The sequence below is a fragment of the Rhinoraja longicauda genome, chromosome 16 (genome assembly GCF_053455715.1).
Source record: "Rhinoraja longicauda isolate Sanriku21f chromosome 16, sRhiLon1.1, whole genome shotgun sequence".
NCBI classification, from domain to species: domain Eukaryota; kingdom Metazoa; phylum Chordata; class Chondrichthyes; order Rajiformes; family Arhynchobatidae; genus Rhinoraja; species Rhinoraja longicauda.
Genome location: NC_135968.1, coordinates 18,904,057 through 18,928,693, shown reverse-complemented (window position 1 = coordinate 18,928,693; position 24,637 = coordinate 18,904,057). Strand labels below are relative to the sequence as shown.

At 45.0% G+C, this 24,637-nt stretch overlaps 1 protein-coding gene across 1 annotated transcript in view; it reads left to right on the top strand.

The window, feature by feature from the left end:
- Nucleotides 1-5,989: 5,989 nt before the first annotated feature.
- hpse2 (heparanase 2) overlaps nt 5,990-24,637 on the top strand; it is a 144,234-nt gene continuing 125,586 nt past the window's right edge. Inside the window, exons 1-3 of the mRNA XM_078413359.1 lie at nt 5,990-6,267; nt 8,087-8,244; nt 9,545-9,706. Coding sequence (XP_078269485.1) covers nt 5,990-6,267; nt 8,087-8,244; nt 9,545-9,706 — 598 coding nt within the window. The remainder of the gene's footprint in view (nt 6,268-8,086; nt 8,245-9,544; nt 9,707-24,637) is intronic.

Below are 24,637 nucleotides of genomic sequence, written 5' to 3'. Positions count from 1 at the left end.
CCTCCCCTCCCCTCTCCCCTCCCCTCCCCCCTCCCCTCCCCCCCTCCCCTCCCCCCCTCCCCTCTCCCTCTCTCCCCCCCTCCCTCCCTTCCTCTTCCCTCCCCCTTCCCCTCTCCCCCACTATATCCCTCCTTATCCTCCCCCCATCTCCCTCCCTAAGAGATAGATTTAAACTTTAAAATGTGAATAACAAAAAATATAACACCGATTTCAATGAAACTTCTTCCATTAGCACCAAATGGACGACGGTGAGTATGGTGGCCCTAAAATTGTCGCGCTTTCGTGTACCGTTTTGGCTGTAGTTCAGGAACAAAGAAACAAACAAACGAGAGTTTTAGTATATAGATGGGCCAAACATGGGCATGCGGGAGTAGCATAGATGGGGCATCTTGGTTAGGATGGGCAACTTGAGCCATAGGGGATGGTTTCGTGCTGTTTGGCTCTATAACTCAGACCATATATTAATTAAAGTTTTACCTCCTTACCTTAAGGAGGATGGGAGATTTGATGTTGTAGATGAGGATGGATTTACATGAGATAATTAGAAAACGGTTCAAGGATTGAGCATAGATTTAACACACTTGGGTAAGGTGCCACGTAAGAAGCCAGTGCATAAATTAAGAGTTCAATGTATAGGAGGAACATCGTTAATAAGGATTAAAAAACTGGCTGTCACAGATAAAACAGTAACATGAAACTGACAGTTGTATCTGTAGCAGGGAAACCTTGGATTCAAGAAGGAGCTGGATAAGTTTCTGGGCAGCACGGTGGCACAGCGGTAGAGTTGTTGCCTTACAGCGCCAGAGACTCCCGTTCGATCATGACTGTGGGTGATGTCTGTACGGAGTTTGAATGTGGTCCCCGTGACTGCGTGAGGTTTCCCTGGGGTGCTCAGGTTTCCTCCCACACTCCAAATTCATACAGATTTGTAGGTTAATTTGGCTTCGGCACAAAAATTGTAAGTTGTCCTTAATGTGTAGGATAGTGTTAGTGTACGGGGTGATCGCTGGTCAGCATGGACGGTGAGCCAAGGTGAACGCTGTATCTCTATTTGCACGCTGTATCTCTAAACTAAACTAAAAGTATGTAATAAGAGGGATTTGCAGGGCAGGGGTGGGTGTGTTAGGACTAGTTAAATTAGTTTTACATAGAGCATTTGACCGGCTGATTCCGTGCTATAACCATTCTCTGTTAAACGGAATAACCATAAATATCATAGGGCAGGTCCAATTCAAAGCCTCAGATCCCAGTAACATAGTTTAGACACCAGTAACACCACTGACAAAAGTAACACAAGACAGACCTAGAGTCTACTGGACATACCCAAATAATAGGCCATAACCAAGCACAGGTCGGACACCAATATCTAAGGAAGTCCATAAAACGCAAGATGGGCCTCTATAACAGAGAACAGACTTAAATAACGTAAAATAGACCAAAATTGCAAAGGATTGAAGTGTGTAACATTAGACCTAATAACAAAGGTAAGATTGAGAGCAAATCATGACCAATTACCCCCAATTAAAGCCTTTGTTTGATATAATTCAGGGAAGAATCAGATCTCCCCAGAACATTCTTATAATTTTCTGCCTCATCACAAAATTTTGCCAGATTGATGTGAATCTTTTGATTGAAATTGCTTTTCCAAACATCTCTCTCAAAACAGTTTTTCTTTGATTAAAACATTTCTCTTATAGTTCAGCATTTCTTATTTTGAGAAACTTCAGATTTTTAGAGTAGAAAAATATTTGTTTTTAATAATTTTGTGATATGCATTATTATCCATCTTCACTCCTGCTTTACAAATGAACAGTTTTTAAATCGTTCCTTTGTCCCGTCTGACATCAGTCTGAAGAAGGGTCTCGACCCGAAACGTCACCCATTCCTTCTCTCCTGAGATGCTGCCTGACCTGCTGAGTTACTCCAGCATTTTGTGAAATAAATACCTTCGATTTGTACCAGCATCTGCAGTTATTTTCTTACGATTTTTAAAATTATATCTGACCAATATACTGATTACACCAGAATACCAGCTACGTTCTGTTTATTATTTATCACAAAACGATCACATCAAGATCCTATTATAGTTTTTGGTAATCAACTTCGCTATCTATCATACCACCCACTTCAGTTTCGTCTGCAAATATACTAATCCCTTTATCCTGTATCTGTACACCGTGGACGGCTGGATTGTAATCACGTATTGTCTTTCCGCTGACTGGTTAGCACGCAACAAAATATTTTTTTTCCACTGTAAACCTCAGTGCACGTGACAAAAACCAAACTCAAACTTTAAAAAAAGCCTTGTACATTCTCATCTAAAGCGAGCAGCCTCTCTGCTTGATAACGCTAATTCTCTCTCCACAGATGCTGCCTGACACAGCATTTTCTGTTCACAGCATTTTCTGTTCACTCGGTGATTTCCAACATCTGCAATTTTCTTTTGCTGTCAGCGAAATGCAACGTGTAGACCGCCGAGCAAGCCATGAACACAAAGCGCTGGGCACAGAGCACCTGCGAAGCTCCACAAAACAAAGATGCAAGTGAGTTTGCTCAAAGCACGTCTCTATTAAGAGCGCTGGAGACACAAGGATACTGGAATCTTGAGCAAACACAAAGTTCTGGAGGGATTCAGCGGGTCAGGCAGCATTTGTGGAGGGAAATAGACGGACGACGTTTCCTATTCACACACAAGGAACTGCAGGTGCTGGGATTTTTTTTTTAAAGACCCAAATTTGCTGGATGTGACCTGACCCGTTGAGTTACTCGAGCACTTTGTTTCCTATCCTGTTCGTTCTTCAGACCTGAAACACCGCTGATCCATTCCCTCAATATGATTAGTCTGAAGAAAGGTCTCGACACTGAAAGTCACCTACCCATGTTCCCCAGTGACCCGTGGAGTTGCACCAGCACTTTATGTCATCTCTGCAGAAGATGGATAGGTCGCGTTTCGGGTCGGGACCCTTCTTCAGAACTGATTGCATGACTCCAGAAATGCTGGCTGACCCTCTGAGTTACTCCAGCACTTTGTGTCTTTTTTGTTGTTGTGAACCAGCACCTGCAGTTCCTTGTATCCCCCTCCACCAATGCCGGCTGACCCGCTGCGTTCCTCCAGCATTTGTGTTTTCCTCACTGGGGCCGATGCGCACATTTCTTAGCGGTAGTAAAAAAGATGATGGAAAACTCATTGTAAAGTAAGTAATGGTGAGCGAGTCGCGAGCAACCAACATTCGTGAAGAGAAGCCCAGTCCCCCAGATGTTTCAACAACCAGTACCGCGCAAGACAACTCCTCTCGCCAACCACTGGATTCGTTCCATAAACGCGGGTGTTTCATTTGAGTTGTGAAGTCAAATAATGAAACAGATCAACGCTTGGGGTAGGAGGGGATGGGAGGGGAGGGGGGTTGGGGGGAGGGGGGAGAGGGGTTGGGGGGAGGGGAGGGGGGGGGGGAGGGTGGTGTACGTCGAGGTTTCCCCGATCTGGCACAATCGCCAAATCTTAAAATATCTAATGGAGCAGAGAGCTCTGGGTGAGTAAAATTAAATTAAATGGTTCGGGCCTGGAACAAGCGAGCAGGTGCTATTTCATCGTTCGTGATTTCTGTGGACACACATCCCCCAGAGTTGCCTTGGCCGGTAACGCCATACAGCGCCGGGGACTGATGTGCAGGGAACAACTGCCCACGCTGGTTTAAATCGAAGGTAGACACAATGCTAGAGTATCTCAGTGGGCCAAGCAGCATCTCTGGAGAGAAGGAATGGGTGACGTTTCGGGTCGAGACCCTTCTTCAGACTGATGTTTTGATTAAGTGTCGTTTCGGGATACAGTGCGAAAACAGGCCCTTTCGGTCGACCAGCGATCGCCTTTCACTAGCACAAACCTAAACAACAGGGACAATTTGCAATCTTTATCGAAGCCAATTAACCTACAAACCTGCGCGTCTTTGGAGAGTGGGAGGAAGCCGGAGCACTCGGAGAAAACCCACGCGGTCACGGAGAGAACATACAAACTCCGTACAGACAGCACCCGGAGTCAGGATCGAATCCGGGTCTCTGGCGCTGTGAGGCAGCAACTCTACCGTTGCGCCAAAGTGCCGCCCTTGTGTGGATGTTGGACGGAGAGAGGTGGCAGACGATCATCGAACTAAACGGAATTCGGTCAGTTTGAGGTACGGAAACACAAGCCCACTCCGTGTGAAGAAAGGAACTGCAGACGCTGGTATAAACGGAAGACAGACACAAAATGCTGGAGTAACTCAGTAGATCAGGCAGCATCTCTGGAGGAAAAAAGGGTGGTGACGTTTCGGGTGGGGACTGAAGGGTCCCGACCCGAAACGCCACCCATCCTTCTTCTCCAGAGATGCTGCGAAACCCGTTGAGATACTCCAGCACTTTGTATCTTTGCACAAGCTAACTGCAGATGCTGGAATTCTGAGCAAAACACAAAACGCTGGAGGAACTCAGCGGGTCAGGCAGCATCTGTGGAGGGGACGGACAGGCGACGTTTCGGGTCGGGACCCTTCTTCAGACTGATTGTATTCCGAGGGGGGGGGGCAGAAAAAGACGGGTAGGGGCAGGGCAAAATCTGGCAAGTGATAGATGAATACAGGTGAAGGGGGAGGTTGATAGGCAGGTGGGTGGATTAAATGACAAAGGCTAAAGGTGAAAAGGAGATACAAGAGTGTCTAATATGGATGGAAGGGGAGTGAAATGTAAAGCTGCGGGGTGGGATGTCGGTGAAAGAGGACGAGGGGTGGAGGGGGGAAATGGGTGACGAGGGGTGGGAGATGAGTGTATGAAGCAGAGGGAAAGAAGCTGGGGGGGGGGGGGGTAGTGGAAGAAATGAGAGCGCATCGGATTTGGGATGGGTGGGGCACGGGAAAGCAAGAGGGGGAGCGGGGTGTGACTATTTGAAGTTGAATAATCCAGTGTTCATGTCAGTCCGAAGAAGTGTAACGACTCCAAACGTCGCCTGTCCATTTCCCTCCACAGATGCTGCCTGACCCGCTGAGTTCTTCCAGCACTTTGTGTTTTGCTCAATGTTCATACAGTTGGGTTGTAAGCGACCCAAGCGGAGTATGAAGTCCCCGGGAACTGAACAGGCAACATTTGGATGGCACAATGGGCGGCGCAGCTGGTAGAGTCGCTGCCTCACAGCGCCAGAGACCCTGGTTCGATCCTGACCTCGGGTGCTGTCTGTTTGCACGTTTTCCCTGCGTTTGCTCCGGTTTCCTCCGACATCCCCCCCAAAAAGCGCGGCTTCGTAGGTTGATTGGCCCCTCTGTAAATTGCCCCTGGTGTGTAGGTAGTGGGCGAGAAAGTGGGATAACGTAGAACTAGTGTGAACTGATTGGTCCTGGTCTTTTCTCGCCTCCAGCTCTTCACCCCCACCCCCCACTTTCAGTCTGAAGAAGTGTCCCGACCGGAAAAGTCGCCTCATCTTTTTTCTCCAGAGATGTTGCCTGACCCACTGAGTTACTCCAAAACATAGTGTCTATCTAGTGAAGACGAGTGATCAATGGTCGGCGCAGACTCGGTGGGCCGAAGGGCCTGTTTCCATGCTGTATTACTAAAACTAAATTGCTGCGACCGACCTGTTGTGCGTTCGCCACATCGCACACCCTGTCCGTCCCAGCGAGATTCTTTATTCCCCACTCGCACACGGAGACGGCATGTCGACGACTGTGTATAGTTTTTGGGGTGGGTGGGGGCTGAGATCGGGATGGGTCATTGGCTTTTAATCGACTTGACAGTTTGGGTCGAGGCTTTTCAAAGGGGAGGAGGGGTGGGGGCGTGCAGACTTGGAGACATTGGGGGCGTGGAGATTTCAACCACGCCATCAAAACATTACAAACCACACACAGGGAGAATTCAAAAAATTATTCACTCTTCCCCACCGCCTTGAAAGTTGCCATCTGGGAGAATTCGATTTGACTCTCTCTCTCTCTCTCTCCCTCTCTCTCCCTCTCTCTCTCGCTCTTGAGCGACAATGCCCGGTGGCTCCATATTCCAATTCAACCTCTCTGGGATTTTGCCAGCTTTCTACTTGCTCGCATCTCTCCCCGTGCTCGCTCGCCTCTCGGCTTCGGCTCAAGTCGGGGAACAAAAATCGACGGCGGCAGGTCTCAGCCAAGCCCGGAGGGGCATGAAGACTCTCGTTTTGTTGGACGTGGAGATCAGGGGTTCGATTCGGACCGTCAACGAAAACTTTCTATCCATTCAGCTCGACCCGGCGGTGTTGCACAATGGTTGGATCGATTTCTTGAGGTAGAGTCCTATTTTTATCCGTGAGACAAGAAAGCAAATTTGTTTTAATGTTAAGAGACGATTTTCCTTCTCTCCGGTGAACGATCGCCCGCATGGATCTGATGGGCCATTTTTTTTTCATTCGACAAAATCTTTGTAGTTCACTTTCAAACGAGCGCGGCATCGAAATTGACCAATATCCCGTTTTAATTAGAACAAAAACATAATCGTTTTTGTGTATTTCGACGTGGCATCTTTCCTTTCTAATTCCGTCGATTTGTGATCCGGTTTGTTCAAGATGTTGCTAAGGATGGACAATTACTTTACAAAAAAAAACTCAGCGTCTGAAACTCCGGAGCGATTTAAAAATCCAACTTAATTTCGGGAAACCAAACAATAGTCGGCGAATTCGATAAAGCGAAACCAGATTTGTGTCCTAAAATCAGGAAATACTGTCTAAAGTGGAGATTAGTAACAGGCAAAATTATACCCTCAAACCATTAACGGTAATACTTAGAGAATTGTGTTGTTTATAGAACGTTATCGAGTTACAATTTCAGTTCATCTATACCCTATTTTTTTTTTTAAGTGAGATGTCAGATTAGTAATGTAAAGCATAAAAGCATTTAACAGAAGCCCGTAAACTCGAGTTGTCAATTTAACAATCTTTTCTTTCCTTTCCCATTCCATTCCTTTCCCACCTATCTCCTTGAAGGTTTTCGCTTTTGAAATACTTAAAAAAATAATGTACACAATAATAACGAGCCACCAAAGCCCTCTCACTGCGGATTGGGAGAACTTTTATGTGACTGTGTGCCTTGTTGCTTTTCACTTAGTATGACGGTATGGTAACTCAAATTTCACTGTACCTTAATTGGTACAAGTAACAATAAACTGACCTTGAAACCTTGAAACTAAGTTGCATCGCACAGGAAACTATGGTCTTTGCAGAATTCTTGTGGCCATGTAAATTCAGAACATTCAGCGTGAAATCAGTTGTATAATTGATTATTTGTTCGCGTGAGGGATATTTCTGTTACTGCTAAAGATCTTAATATAATTTGCAACTCGTTCACCGTAAGGGATGTAACTAATAGGGCTTTATTCACAAAATGCTGGCGTAACTCAGCAGGTCAGGCAGCATCTCAGGAGAGAAGGAATGGGTGACGTTTCGGGTCGAGACCCTTCTTCGACCCGAAACGTCACTCATTCCTTTTCTCCTGAGATGTTGCCTGACCTGCTGAGTTATGCCAGCAGTTTGTGAATAAATACCTTCGATTTGTACCAGCATCTGCAATTATTTTCTTACACTAACTAATAGGGCTCATACGAGTTACTGCATGTGAGTATAACAATGTATATTGTACTCGTTCAGTACAACATTCCCAACTCTTAAAATATATTAAAAACAAAGAAACGCTTCATGTGCGTTGCAACTGAAGGTCCAGTGGAAGTAGATGAGCGTCCTTAAAGATACGTCTTACCTCGAAACCGCGCCGGCAACTTTTTGATTTACTAGTTTGACGGCGACTGAAGCTTAACTTGCAGTCTCCGTTTCAAGACACACATTTATCCATAGCCCCACCATAAACCACCCGCAACAACCCCCCATTGAAAAATGTATCCGTTAGTTGGCCACGTTGTTCAAATTTAGGTGTTCAAATTGATATTCTAAAACAACTAATCCACAGAGAAATTCAAAGAAAGCTGTTCGCTTTCAGGAACAAATCGACGTGCCCTTCACAATTAAAGTTCAGTTCGCGCAGCCCTGATCCGAGATGATATTTTGCAGACGATGTCGAGATGAATGGCTCTTTCTGAAACTGTGCGCTCTCCGCAGCTCCAAGAAGCTGGTGGCCTTGGCGAGAGGACTATCCCCCGCCTTTCTATGGTTCGGTGGGAAAAGGACGGATTTTCTGCAGTTCCAGAATCATCGAAACCTGGCGAAACACAGGGGAGAACTGGGGCCGGATTACTACCTCAAAAACTACGAAGACGGTACAGTATCTGACTCTTTATTTTTTAAGGCCTCTCCACATGTCAGCCCTCCTTTAGGTTTAATCTACATCCTAGCTAAGCCTCGTCAACTGGCCGAACAGCGCGTGAGACCAAATATATTTAAAAGAATCAACGTTTAGAATTTATATATTAGATTAAGAAAACATAAATTTAACGAATAAAGCATTTAATTACACTTGAGGCGCTTAGTGGCTCTCAAGACATTTTACTTCAATATTTGTAATTAATATTATATACATATTTGAGATATATTCGCCTGAGCCTTTCATTGCATAATACAGTTATATATGTGTCCTATTACAATATATAGATCTGCCCTTAACAGTACAACAATACTTCGATACGCAATGCCCTTGCCGAATATGACGACAGGTTAAACTAATCTCATCTGCCTGTACATGAGCCCTTTCTCTCCATTTCCTGCATAACAAATGTCTTGCAAACAAAAAGCTTCCGAACGCTACTGGCGTATATGCATCCACCACTCCACCTGACAGCGGCCTTTCAGCCACCCCGCCACTCTGCGTTGGAAAACAAAATGCCCAGCACATCTCCTTGAAAATTTGCCCCTCTCACCTTAAAGGTGACATAATCTTTGTCAAGATTATCATAATGTTGGAGACCGAGATTAATCAGGAGCTGCCGATATAATTTATCACGGGTCAAATTGCCAATAGGCAAAACGCCGTTCATAGTTCAGCCAAATGTATAGTTCAGGGTGTCTTGTGCAAGGTGGCGAGTTCGCCATCATCGTTGCTTGTGGTCAGAGAGCGTCAGGAACCAGGGAAAGATGTCGCACTTTATTTGGTAAGATATCCAATGTGAACGATGTTAGATTGAACATTCTTTTGTTAATTCGCTTGCAACGCGATTAGAGAATGTTTTTTTTCTCTGACGGGAAGATAACAAATGACCACAGGACGGTGCATTACAGGAACAGGCCCTTCGGCCCACCATGCCTGTGCCGAACGTGATGCCAAAGTAATCTCATGTGCCTGCACATTATCTATATCCCTCCATTCCCCGCCTATCCGTGTGCCTTTCTAAGAGCATCTCAAACGTCACTGGCATCTGCCTCCACCACCACTGGACCTGCAGTAGTTCCAGACACCCACCACCCTCTGTGTGTAAAAAATGTTGCCCCGCGCCTCTCCTTTAAACGTTGCCCCTCTCACCTTAAAGCGATGCCCGTTGCTATTTGATATCTCCGCCCCGGGAGAGATTCTGCCAGTCTACCCTGTCGTTCGCACGGTTAAGAGCATTTTGTTTATGATTTCAGACATTGTTCGAAGCGACATCGCCATGGACAAACAGAAGGGCTGTAAAATTGCGCAGCACCCGGACATCATGCTGGAACTACAGAGAGAGAAAGCGTCACAGATGCAGATCGTCCTGATCAAGGAACATTTCTCCAACACTTACAGCAACATCACAATAACAGGTAGGAACAGGGTGAAAGGACTGGATAGAATGGAAGTGAAGTGGATGCTTCCACTAGTGGGAGAGTCTGGGACCAGAGGCCACAGTCTCAGAATCCGAGGACTTGCGTTTAGAAAGGTGAGGAGGGATTTATTTGGTCAGAGGGTGGTGAACCTGTGGAATTCATTGCCACAGAAGGCGGTGGGGGCCAAGTCAATGGGATATATATATCTAAGGCACAGATTGGCAGATGATTGATTAGTACGGGTGTCAGGGGCCATGAGGAGAAAGCGGGAGAATGTTGTTGAGAGGCAAAGAGAGACCAGTCATGATTGAATGGCGGAGTAGACTTGATGGTCCAAATTGCCTAGTTCTGCTCCTTTAACTTATGAAAATGAATAACAGCGTGGCTGAGGGAGATGGGGACCCCGTGAATAAAGTTTTAGTCACCGAGACGGTGGTGTTTGACTCTGCCTCGTCGGCTTTTTACATTGAATGTGTTGAAGATTTCTGCGCTGAACCCATTGCCTTTTCTACAACCCCTCTCTACGCGAACCCTTCCAACGACTGTGAAGGAATGAGGATTTTGTTCGTTGAAACATGATTTCTGAGTGTCTACCAATTCATTGGGTGCAGACGGCGTATATTTTGCCGTCCAGTGTACCACGAATGTGGTGTGAATTTCCATTCAATGCACTTAATGTCTGTTGTATTGGAGTGTGAACTAGTTAAATGTGGCGAACCAGGTGCGTCCAAAGAACTCGACCCAGTGGTATCCAATTATATATGTTGCACCGGTTGTGATCATTAAGTCAGAGCAAATCACCTACAAATCAGGTGGCTTATGACAATTTTTACAAGTAATGGTTTAATGCCATGGTTTAAGTCCATGTTTTATGCATTACTTTGAAGGTGGGGGATTGAGAGGGGAAGAAGGGAAGAAGTAATCTGAAACGTTTGAAATGTAGCCCAAATAGCTTGTGAAACAAATGCGTGGGATGCAGCCTGTGTGTGTGCGTCGTGTGGCCATTGCGTGATGGCCCAGTTGCAAACAGCGTGGCCGTTGCATTTGGCGCGGCATGGGTTACATGCAGCGCAGCCGTGACATGCGATGCACCCGGCTGCATCTCGTGCACCCATTGTTGCGTAAGTGGGGGGTGAGATGCAGCTGTTGCATTTGGTGCGTCCGTTGCATGTGGGGGTCCTGCTGTTTGCTTTTGTTGCGGCTGTTTTGTTCCTTTCGTTTTGCAGTTGCATGCGGTGTAGTAGTTGCAACGAGTGTGCTTGAAGTACTGTGTGCAGGTTACATTTGCCAGGACAATTTCTCCTGGTGCACATAGTATATATTTTGTACAAGTATCACGCAGTGTCCATTGGAATGTGGTCTACAGTTTGTATTTAATAAACTTAATGTATCTTGTATTAGTTACACAGAATGAACCAGATAGGTGTGGTTTACCTCCTGCATGTAAATAACTCAATGCAGTGGTGTTCATTTATATATGGTGCAGGCTGGGATCGCAAGTCGTGAAACCAAACAGCAATTCTGTTTTAAAATGATCCACCAGCCTCTCTCTCCCCCCCCCCCCCCCCCCTTACACCAACACACTGACTGTTGATCAATTGCAGTTTGTCAACATAAGTGGGAGATCTGCTAAACATTTGTGTTAACTGCACTCAAAGTACTGGGATTTCGGATGCCATAAGCCTTGCAACACATTTAAATAATTTTATATGGAGAGCAAGTGGTGCTAAATGGCTCCTACTCTGAAATATTAAATAATGATGTTACAAAATATTACTGTCATGTGTGGGTGAAAATTGTCATAAAATCTATCCACAATTTCAAATAACATGGATCTGATCATAAGGAGTCTGGCAATGTTACTTTTAATACAGAGTTGTTGTCTGTGCTGGTAGCAAAGAACAATTTATAGTTGGCAAACATGCTCCATTTTCCTCCCACATCCCAGAGATGTGCAAGCTTGGAGGTTAATTGGCCTCTGTAAGTTATAAGATCAAAAGATATAGGTGCAGAATTCGGCCATTCGGCCCATCGCAACTACTCCGCCATTCGATCATGGCTGATCTACTTTTCCTTCTCAACCTACCCCATATATAATTGAACACCACTGCATTGAGTTCTTTAAATACAGGAGGTACACTGCACCTATCTGGTTTATTCTTTTCCTTCTCAACCCCATTCTCCTGCCTGCTCTCCGTAACCTTTGACACCCATACTAAGAACCTTTCAATCTCCGCTTTAAAAAATACCCAATGCCTTGTCCTCCACAGCCGTATGTGGCAATGAATTCCACAGATCACCACCTTCTGGCTAAAGAAATTGCCCCGGTAGGGAGTGAATAAGAAAGTGGGATAACATTGAATAAACGAGTGATCGATGGTCAGTGTGGACTCGGTAGGCTGAAGGGCAGGTATCCATGCTGTGTCTTTCAATCAATCAAACAGCATAGTATGAAATAAGTGATAACCATGCACACTTGGGGATGGACATAGAATTCTGCTACTCCGATGGCTAGTATGCTTTGACAAAGCAGTCAAAAAACAATGGGAGGAACTGAATGGAAGGGCAACCTAGTCCTGGGATTAACAATATGGAGCACCAAGTTTATAACATTCCCGGCAAGCTTGGGAACTAACTTTGTAAGTTTCAGATTTTTTTTCGGGGCTGGAACTGTGAGTTCGTAGAGTTGTACAGCACAGAAAGAGACCCTTTGGTCCAACTCGTTCATGCCGACCGAGATGCCCCATCAGAGCTAGTCACATTTCTCCGTCATTTGGCCCATATCCCTCGACACCTTTCCTATCCATTTCTCTGTCCAAATAGTCATGGAGTCACACAGCATGGAAGGAGGCCTTTCAGTCCAACTTACCCACTCCAATCAGCATGTCCCATCTACACTAGTCTCACCTGCCTGCGTTTGGCCCATATCCTTCGAAACCTGTCCTATCCATGTACCTGTCCAAATGTTTCTTAAACATTGCGATACTACCTGCCTCCTGCGGCAGCAGGCAGAAGATAGGACTGATCGATGAACTTTTGTAATTTGCCGGTGCTGGAAATGTGGCGACATGTGTGTACTGCCTGGGTGAGGTCTGCTGTATGGTTTTACCAGTTTGTATGCAAAACAAAGCATTTCACTGTACCTAGGTACATGTGACAATAAGGCATCATTAAATAATTGAAAATGGAGTTGGTCGCAAGATCATATTGTATTGAGCAGGACCGAGGTGCAGTGTGACCTATTCCTGTTCCTATTCCTTCTGCTCCTCCACAAGTCGTAGCTCAACTCTAGGTAATACGGTAATTTTCACCAAACAGGAATTGCGTTCAGTGCTTTCATGACGTCGCGGTGGTGAACTCTCACCTTGATGTGATTTTAATCAATCTCGACTCTGCAGCCACATTAGTGTTTAAACTGTACAACCTGCTTCAACCAAGGAGAAAAAGCTCCCCCTTCATTTGCTTCTCTCTGCTGGGAATGTACAGTGGGCGGTTATCTCTCCCCCCACAAGTACCTGCATTCCTGATGCGATATCAGAGGGCTAATCATCTACCTCATTGGAGACCCTCAGACTATCGTTAATTGGAATTTACCCTATATGTACACATTGTGGACGGCTCGATTGTAATCATATACATCGCCATTCCGCTGACTGAATAGCATGTAACAAAAACTTTTCACTGTACCTCACTCAGTGCACGTGACACTAAATTAAACGAAACTTCCAAAAACAAAGAGTTTTTATTGGAAGAATTTTTAGTGTTTGCTGCATTGTTAGGACATAAGAACTAGATCAATGGAGCAATGGAAAATTAAATCCTCATATAATCATGGATAGTCTTTCTGCTGACTGGATAACACGCAACAAAAAGCTTTTCACTGTATCTTGGTACACACTAAACTAAACTAAAATCAAGTAAATTAAAATCAACCAAAATTCATTAAAATCAAGTAAATTAAAATCAACCAAAATTCATTAAAATCAAGTAAACTAAAATCAACCAAAATTCATTAAAATCAAGTAAATTAAAATCAACCAAAATTCATTAAAATCAAGTAAATTAAAATCAAACAAAATTCATTAAAATCAAGTAAACTAAAATCAACTGAAATTGACTAAAATCAACTAAACTAAAATTAAGCAGCCAAAATATTATTTAAACATCAAGCAATACAAAGGAGTGGCAACTAGGGGAAAGGGGAGTTGGGTAGACTCCAGTTCTGCAGTCCTCTCTCGCCTTTGAGATCCCTGCGCTCCTCTTGTTCTGAACATCCCTGACTTTAATAGCTCCATCATTGGTAGATATGCTATTAACTACCTGGGCCTCAAGCTCAGGAATTTCCTCCCTAAACCTCTCTGTTCCTCTCTTTCTATTTAAGACTTTCCTTTTAAGAACTTGCTTCATTCATTAAACTTTTGGACATCTGCTGTAACATCTCCTAATGTGGTTCCTGTGAAGCAACTTGGGACGTAGAACTACATTAAACGTGTTGTAAAAAAAGTAAGTTGTTGTTCCTGTTATCGGAGAGCTGAAAGGGCACGCCAAGATTAATAGGGAGCAAGATCGATTCTTAATGCTGTTAGCCTCGTACGAATTACCAATTTATTGTTTGCATTTGAGAATTAACCTTAATAGGTCAAGTTCCTCACAAATTATAAGCTCCTGAGATGTATGCTGGCATTATACGATTAGTTAAAATGGTGCTTCATAGGAAAGCAACTCACTTAACATTCTTGGCCATAAAGAGAATTTAAAACATAAGAATATTGCCAGAAAGTTTGGAGTTAGGAAAGGTTGTAATAGAAAACATTCTTCCTTCAGTTTACCAGGTGAAACTATTTAAATGTAAAGTGGTTTAAGAGACAATTAGATTTATTTCCTGAACAAGGGAGGGTTGGGCAGTGAGGGTAGAAGATGATGATGCTGGGAATGGGAATGGAAATGGGGATGGGAATTGGGTTAGAGGGCATGGGGCAGGATGGGAATGAGGAACAGGAGCAGGAACAGGATGGGAATGGAGATAGGGATAGAGAACAGGACGGGGATGGGGATGGGAGGGGGATGGGGCAGGATGGGGGCAGGATGGAAGTGGGCAGAAGGATGGGAGGGGGTTGGGGTGGAGGTGGGGTAGGGATGGGGGCAGGATGGAAGTGGGCAGAAGAATGGGCTGGGGTGAGGATGGGGATGGATGGTGGTGAGGATGGGGACAGGACAGGAATGTGGAGTGGGATGGGTGGGGTTGGGAACGGGATGGGATAGGGTTTGGGAATGGGGGCAGGATAGGAATTGGAAGGGGGATAGGGGTGGTCTGAGCTTGTTAGTTTGAGCGGGAAGTTTGAGATTTACCAAAAAAAGTGCCAACCTAGTTACATCAGCATCTTACCTACTGTTGCTATTTGGTTCAAAATACGGAGGCTATAGCTTCATGCTCACTCGGCTCCTGAAACCCCACTTTGTCATCAATGTCACTTGGGCAGAAAGAAGTGAAACCTTATGAATAACCAACCCCGTGGTGATTAAGTCATGAATTTTGATAATGTTATCAAAGGCTCCCAATGTGGGAACCATCACTTATTTCCTTCCCCTCCCCCTGGTTCTGCTTTCTTCCCCCCCCCACCCCTGCAATCAGTCTGAAGAAGGATCCCAGCCCAAAACTTCACCTATCCATCTTCTCCAGGGATGCTGCCTGACCCGTTAAAGTTACCCCAGCATTTTGTGCCTTTCCTTGGTAAAGTTTCTTGTTTCTACATTTCTACTGCAAAATCTCCTCAAGCTATGTCTACTTTGAAGAAGTTCTCCTCCTCTCTCCAGGAGTTCTGTGAGACCCTGCTTACTGCTCCCCCTCTGTGATTCAGCTATGACTACCATTCCTTGTCCTGGCCCTCCATTCTTCTAGCTTTCTTTCCTTCCACTCCTGCAATCAATGTTTCCATTAGTGGGGGAGTCTAGGACTAGAGGGCACAGCCTCAGAATAAAATGACGTATCTATAGAAAGGAGATGAGGAGGAATTTCTTTAGTCAGAGTGGTGAATCTGTGGAATTCATGGCCACAGATGGCTGTGGAGGCCAGGTCATTGGGTATTTTTAAGCGGAGATTGGCAGATTCTTGATTAGTAAGGGTGTCGGGGGTTCTGTGGAGAAGGCAGGAGAATGGGGTTGAGAGGAAAGATAGATCAGCCATGATTGAATGGCGGAATAGATGCGATGGGTCAAATGGCCTACTTCTGCTCCTATGGCTTATGAACGTATGAATCAGTCTGAAGAAGGGTCCCGACCCGAAACATCACCTATCCATGTTCTCCAGCAATGCTGCCTGACCAGCTGACTTATTCCAGCACTTTGTCTTTACATGTTTCCTTAATTTTGATTTCCAAAATGCATCTAGTTTTTGACATGCTTAATGATGCAATGGTATTTGTTATTTTCAATGTACGTTAACAGTGAAAGGAAAGCAGAGAGTTTTCATCTATTTCATGATATACCTTGCATACCTGTACCATGTTCTACCTGTTCTGCAATTTGGCCTCCTGAGACCAGTGCCAAACTGAGTTTGAGAGTTTTTAAAAAAGAATTTGAGAATCAGCATGGAAAGAGGCACTTCAACACGAGTCCACACTGACCATCAATCCCTGTTCACACTATTCCATAAGTTAGTAAGTTCGCAAATCATAGCAGCAGAAGTAGGCCATTAGGCCCATCAGGTCTATTCCACCATTCAGTCTTGGCCGATCTATCCTATTCTCCTGCCTCCTCCCCATAACCCCTGACACCCTTACTAATTGAGAATCTGCCATCTCTGCCTTAAAAATACCCACAGCCGTCTGTGGCAATGAATTTCACATTCACCACCCTCTGACTAAAGAAATTCCACCTCATCTCCTTTGTAAAGGTGTGTCCTTTTATTAGGCTATGTCCTCTGGTCCTAGACTCCCCCAATAATGGAAACCTCCTTTCTGCATCCTAATTCCATGTATCTCACTTTCTTATTCACTTCCAACACAATTGGGGCAATTTACGGAGGCAAATTCACCTAAGTTTATTTTTAATACTGAAAGTTAAAAATACTGAAGGCTGTATGTTACATTCCTTTATAGAGTATCATTGCGCAAGCATCAGTCGAAGTAAATTGCTTGTCATTTTCTGTGACCACCCAAGGTGAAACTGACAGACTGTATTCATAAGAAACAATGGTGTCTTGTTTTTTTTAGATTTAGATTTAGAGATACAGCGCGGAAACAGGCCCTTCGGCCCACCGAGTCCGCGCTGCCCAGCGATCCCCGCACATTAACACTATCCTACACACACTAGGTACAATTTTTACATTTACCCAGTCAATTAACCTACATACCTGTACGTCTTTGGAGTGTGGGAGGAAACTGAAGATCTCAGAGAAAACCCACGCAGGTCACGGGGAGAACTTACAAACTCTGTACAGACGGCGCCCGTAGTCAGGATCGAACCTGAGTCTCCGGTGCTACATTCGCTCTAAGGCAGCAACTCTACCGCTGCGCCAACGTGCCGCCCTAGTTTGGTTTGATTGTAATCTGATTGGTTTGAATAGCACGCAAAACAAAAGTTTTCACTGTACCTCAGTACACGTGACAATAATAACCCTAAACCTAAGCATAAAGGGTGAATGCAGAGAATATTTTTTTTATCCAGAGCAGGGGAATCAAAAACCAAAGGACATTGATTTAAGGTGAGAGCGGAACGATTTCATAGGAACCTGAGGGGCAACTTTTTCACCCAGAGAGCGGTGGTATATGGAACAAGCTGCCAAAGGAGGTAGTTGAAGCAGGTACTGTAACAATATTGAAAATACGAAGATACAAGGAAACGCTGATGCTGGTTTAAAAAAAAGGCACAAAGTGCTGGAGTAACTCAGCTGATCTGCTGAGTTACTCCAGCACTTTGTGTCTTTTTTTGTAAACCAGCATCTCTGGAGAATATGGATAGGCGATGTTTTGGTTCAAACTAAAGAAATGACTGAACCCTAAACATCACTTATTTATGTCCTCCAGAGATGGTGCCTGACCTCCTCTCCCATCAGGCAAAAGATATGGAAGTGTGAAAACGCGTACCTCCAGGTTCAGGGACAATTTCTTCCCAGCTGTTATCGGGCAACTGAATCACCCTACCACAAACAGAGGACAGTGCTGAACTACCATCTACCTCTTTGGTGACCCTCGGACTATCCTTGATCGGACATTGCTGGCATTACCTTGCACTAAACGTTATTCCCTTATCATTGTATCAATACACTGTAAATGGATCGATTGTAATCATGTATTGCCTATCTGCTGACTGGCATGCAACAAAAGCCTTTCGCTGTATTTCAGTACACGTGACAATAAAGTAAACTGACCTGCTGATTAACCCCAGCACTTTGTGTCTTTAGTTTTTAACAGCGGTGATCTTTTAGAGGTGTATAAAATTGCAAGGGCAATTGATAGGCTGAACACACATAGTAGTGGAAGCAAGAACCAGTGGACATAGGTTTAAGGTGAGAGGAGAAAGATTTAAAAGGAGCTCGGGGATGGTACATAATTTGAGGAAGGACAACCTTGTAATTGAGGCAGTGCAGCATAGGTTCACAAAATTGATCCCTGGGATGGCGGGACTGTCATATGAGGAAAGATTGAAAAGACTAGGCTTGTATTCACTGGAGTTTAGAAGGATGAGAGGGGATCTTATAGAGACATATAAAATTATAAAAGGATTGGACAAGCTAGGGCAAGACCAGAACCAGGGGCCACAGTCTTAGAATAAATGGGAGGCCATTTAAAACTGAGGTGAGAAGGAACTTTTTCATCCAGAGAGTTGTGAATTTGTGTAATTCTCTGCCACAGAGGGCAGTGGAGGCCAAATCACTGGATGGATTTAAGAGAGTTAGATAGAGCTCTAGGGGCTAGTGGAATCAAGGGATATGGGCAGAAGGCAGGCACGGGTTACTGATTGTGGATGATCAGCCATGATCACAATGAATGGTGGTGCTGGCTCGAAGGGCCGAATGGCCTCCTCCTGCACCTATTTTCTATGTTTCTATATGTGGAACGATCTGCTAGAGGTGGTAGCTGAGGCACGTACTATAACACACATTTAAAAGACACTTGGGCAGGTACATGGATAGGAAAGCCTATGAGTGATATGGGCCAAAAGCGGGCAGGTGGGACTTGCACAGGTGGGGCATTTTGGTCAGTGGGCCGAAGGGCCTGTTTCTGTGCGGTGTGACTCTACGACTGTATGATGGGACATTTTAGTGGTGTCGGTCACGTGCGCCACGATGCTGGAAAAACGTAACGAGTCTACTAATCGCGCCGGCATACTCGCTGGTGATGTGGCAGATTCTGACATGCACAGCTGCAAGATCATACGAGCGCATAAAAAGGAATTTTATTTTCCACAATTTCTCCCTCCACATGGGTGTTGTAAATTGTAACGATCGCTCTTTGAACCCACATCCACACTTAATTTGCATTCATCCATTTAGGGAGTTTCTCTGCCCTCTAAAGGCAGTTATTTGAGAGCAATGGGGTTTTTTTTTTTTCGAAAGTAAAAAATTGATGAGGGCGAAGGGTTAAGAGAATGAAAAACATATGTCTGAAAGTATAAAGCTTTTACGTGCCATCGTTTTCTTTCAACGGTGTAATGACCCGAGATGTCATAATTAAACAATGTAATTGTGATCCCGTAGAAGGGAAAGGTCACAACTACCAATAAATCACACAAGATCAATCAAGGCATATCAAGGTCAAATGGCATAACATAAGTTTCCACGGGGGAAGCCCACCAGATAACTCCAGATGTGACAGGGATGAGAAATGATCTAGACATTCACATCAACAGACATCTGTCTTTCATGTTGATTCTGCTGCTGAATACTTTCCTATTGCACAAGGGAGCTTACTACTGTGAACGAAATGCCCAGACATTTCCAAGACTTCTCAGCATTCACTTTACCCCCTACCCACGATGCCAGGATGTTGAGGGGGGACCTGATTGAGGTATATAGAAAGTATATGAAAATAACTGCAGATGCTGGTACAAATTCTGAAGAAGGGTCTCGACCCGAAGCATTGCCCATTCCTTCTCTCCCGAGATGCTGCCTGACCTGCTGAGTTACTCCAGCATTTTGTGAATAAATACCTTCGAGGTATATAGAAACTTATGAGAGGCATAGATAAGGTAGACAGCAGGACCCTTTTCCCCAAAATAGAAATGCCAAAGGTTAGAGGGTTTCACTTTAAGGTATGAGGGGAAAGGATTAAAGGACAAAAGGACACAAAGTGCTGGGGTGACTCAGAGGGTCAGGCAGCATCTCTTGAGAACTTGGATAAGTGACGTTTTGGGTTGAGATATTTCTTCGGACTGACTGTGGGGGGGGGGGGGGTGGAAAAGTTGGAAGGGGGAGGGGCAGGACAAAGGGTGGCAGGTTATAGGTGCACATAGGATATTGGGGGGGGGGGGGGGGGGAGAGGATTAATAGTCACATTATTGGAACAAAGGCCAGAGGTAAAAGCAGGAGGTGTGCAACAGGATTGAAGATTTGCGGATTGTGAAGCCAGAGGGAGGAAAGTAGCCGGGAGGGGAGAAGTAGAGAAGAGACCAGGTGGGGCACAGTGATGGCGTGGGGTGGGGGTAAGATTGGGGTTGGGTATTGGGCAGAAAGGGGGAGGGGTGTGGAGGGATTAGTTAGAGGTCACCTAAAATTGGAGCGTTCGATGTTCATACCTTTTGGTTGTAAGCTACCCAAGCGGACGTTTAAAGGAGATGTGTGGGGCAATTTTTTACACAGAGGGTGGTGGGTGCCTTGAACAGGCAGATATGATAATGTAATTTAAGAGGCTTTTAGACAGGCACATGGATATGCAGGGGATGGGGGGATATGGACCACGTGCAGATAGAGGAGATTAGTTCATTTTGGCACCATGTTCGGTATAGACTTTGTGTATCGAAGGGCCTGTTCCTGTGCTGTAATGTTTTTACGTTCCATGTTCTATTACTGTGCCTCAGCCCAAACTTCAGACAGGACAGCCTTGTTTTATGAGTTTTTTTTTCTCGCACTTTAGGTATTAACTGCCATCTTGTGACCTGAGTCAGCTTAATGGTCGCCACAAACCTTGTATGATCGACTGACTGACTGGTTGGTTTATAACTGAGTCATAGAGTCATGCAGTACAGAAACAGGCCCTTTGGCCCAGCTTCTCCATGCCAACCAAAGTGTCCTTCTGAGGTAGTTGGTAGAGACTCGGTGGATGGGAGGGCCTGTTTCCATGCTGTATCTCTAAACTAAACTAAACCTGGAGATAGACACAAAAAGCTGGAGTAACTCAGCGGGACAGGCAGCATCTCTGGAGAGAAGGAATGGGTCCGTTTCGGGTCGAGACCCTTCCTCGTTCCTTTTCTCCAGAGATGCTGCCTGTCCCGCTGAGTTACTTCAGCTTTGTGTGTCTATCTTTGGTGTAAACCAGTGTCTGCAGTTCCTTCTTAAACTAAACCTGGGATCGATCCTGAGCTTATTGTGACCGTGTGGGTCTTTTTAGTGATCTGGTTCTTGCCTGCAATCTTCTTTAAGTTTAGGGCAGCTTTAGCTGGTCGAGCTGTTGTCTCACAGCACCAGAGGTCCTGACGGGTATTATGTGTGTGTGGAGTTTGCACGTTCTCCCTGTGACCGCCTGGGTTTTCTCCGGGTGCTCTGGTTTCCTCCCACATCATAAGACATATGGGTTTACGGGTTAATCGGCCCTCTATGTGCCCCTAATGTGTTGGGGAGCGAATGAGAAAGTGGGATAACGTGGAACTAGCGTGAACTGGTGACCGAAGGTCGAAGCGGATTCAGTGGGTCGAAGGATCTGTTTCCACGCTGTATCTCTAAACGACAAAGTAAGTTGTTGAAAGCTCTGTTTAAATCACATCTGGAAGTTTGTACTGTGTTGTGGGCATGGACCTCAGAGAGGAGCTGGGGCCAGAGAGCAGATGCACCAGTATGATAATGTGGCTAAAAGGTTTCAATTATGGGGACAGATTGTATGGATTAGGTTAAGCTTCCCTAGGGTGCAGAAGATTGAGGAGTGATATAATTGAGGTGCTTAAGGTGATTAAGGGATTTGATAGGGTAATAAAGAAAATTATTTCCTCTGGTGGGGAGTCCTGAACTATGGGGCACAACCTTAGAACGAGAGCCAGATCATTCAGCAGCGATGTCAGGACACACGTCTTCACACAAAGGGGGACTAGGATCATAGGACTCTCTCTCTCTCAAAACAAGCTGCAGAGGCTGGGGCTGGTCAAAATTTCAGAACTAAGATTAGGGCAGCACAGTGGCGCAGCTGGTAGAGCTGCTGTCTTACAGCACCAGAGACCTGGGTTAGATCCTGACTTCAGGTGCTGTCCTTGTGGTGTTTGCACGTTCTCCCTGTGACCCCGTGGGTTTCATCTGGGAGCCCCAGTTTCCTCCCACATCCCAAAGATGTGCAAGTCTGTGGGTTACTTGGCCCCTAATGTGTAATGGGTGGATGCAAAAGTGGGATAAAATAGTACTAGTATCATGGCCGGTGTGGTCATGGTGGGCCGAAGGGCTTGTTTCCATGCTGTATCTATCAATTAATCAATAATCTTGTTTGTTCCACCAGCTAGTTAAGCACTGGATGTTCTTAAAGGATATTCTTAAATTCCTTAATCTGAAGGGTTGTTTTATATGCTGTATAGAGTCATAGAGTCATACAGTGTAGAAACAGGCCCTATGGCCCAACTTGCCCACACCGACCAACATTATTGCCTTTATTGTGTATCTGTACACGGTGAATGGCACAATTGTCATCATGTTCGCACGCAACAAAAGCGTTTTACTGTACCGTGGTACACGTTCCAATAAACTAAACCCATCTCCACTGCAGAGATTTGGGGTCTGCAGAACAAGGCTGAAATAATGGGTGTATGGGAGTTATTACCACAGCCATTTTTACTTCGGGATTTAGATGAATACTGTTGATCTATAAACCTGTCAAGAATTGCTCTCACTGTTTATGTCATCTTTTGAGACAAAAGTTCCTGTTTACAGAATGCCCAAGAGGTTATTATTCTTAAGGAAATACCCAGCTGGAGTTAATAGTGATGATAACAGCAGGCACATTGAACCTGTAATGATTTTTATATGAGCCGGGCTTCAATAGCTTTAATAGAACGGTCATGTGAAGATAGACGTAAACTGCTGGAGTAACTCAGTGGGTCAAGCAACAGCTCTGAAGAAAAAGGACTGCAGATGCTGGTATATATCAAAAATAGATGCAAAGTGTTGTAGTAACTCAGCAGGTCTGGCAGCATCTATGGAGAAAAAGGATGGGGAACATTTCTGGTCGGAACCTTTCTTCAGACTGAAAGTAGAGGTTGGGGAGGAAGTGGGGGGGGGGATAAAAAACTGGTGGAGAGAAAAGGCCAGAACAAATCAGGGCCAGCAACAGACGACCTCAGGAAGGATGGAGCCCACAATAGCCCATTGTTGGTTGGGGAAGGTAGTGATGACAAGGTAGTGATTCACATTGTTCCCTTTATCAAGGATGCGACCAGTGGAACTGGTAGGACAACTGGGGTGAGGGAGGGGAGGGAGAGGGAGAGAGGGGAGAGAATGCAGGAGTGACTTGAGAAATCAACGTTCATGCTGTTCATGTAAAGATATTTTATGAAGATCCTGCTTTGATGCAGCTAAAACTGTATCTGATTTATTGGAGAAGGAAGAACGTACACTGCAGTGGGCACTGTGGAAGCAGAGCAAACTTCAGTTTATTGATACAGCTTGGAAACCGGCCATTCAGCCCACCACAGTCCATGCCAACCATCGATCATCCGTCCATATTAGTTCTCTGTTATCCCACTTTCTCATCCACCCTACATACTAGGGGGCAATTTACAGAGGGCCAATTAACCTACAAACGTACACATTTTTGGGATGTGGGAGGAAAGTGAAGCACCCGGAGGAAACCCACCAGGACATAGGGAGAACGTGCAAGCTCCATACAGAACTGAATCAGCACCGATCTGGATTGGAGTAGTGCAATTCCGGATTTTAGATCTCACCCCATCGCATTGCAGTATATTAGGCTACTGAGCTCCACTATCGGACTTGGTGAGCTCAACGGTCTGGTTCTATGCTGAATCTTTCTTTCTTTCTTTCATTCATTCATTCATTCATTCATTCATTCATTCATTCATTCATTCATTCATTCATTCATTCATTCATTCATTCATTCATTCATTCATTCATTCATTCATTCATTCATTCATTCATTCATTCATTCATTCATTCATTCATTCATTCATTCATTCATTCATTCATTCATTCATTCATTCATTCATTCATTCATTCATTCATTCATTCATTCATTCCATCCATCCATCCATCCATCCATCCATCCATCCATCCATCCATCCATCCATCCATCCATCCATCCATCCATCCATCCATCCATCCATCCATCCATCCATCCATCCATCCATCCATCCATCCTTCCTTCCTTCCTTCCTTCCTTTAGACTTTAGAGATACAGTGCGGAAACGGGCCCTCCAACCCACCAAGTCCGCGGGCAACCAGCCATCACCTTGTACGCCAACACTGCCCTACACACGAGGCACAATTTTACCGAAGCCAATTAACCTACAAACCTGTGCGCCTTTGGAATGTGGGAGGAAACCAGAACACCCAAAGGAATCCCCTGCAGGCACAGGGAGAACGTATAAACTCCGTAGCACCCATAGTCAGGATCGAACTCGGGTCACTGGCGCTGTAAGGCAGCAACTCTACCGCTGCATCACTGTGCCTACTTAATCAAGACAACAGTGATTCATTTAGAGCATCAGTCTTTAAGGGCAGTAAACTGTGAGTCGCACCACGGTCACTCCCTCTTCTCTCTCCCTTCGGGCAAAAGGTAC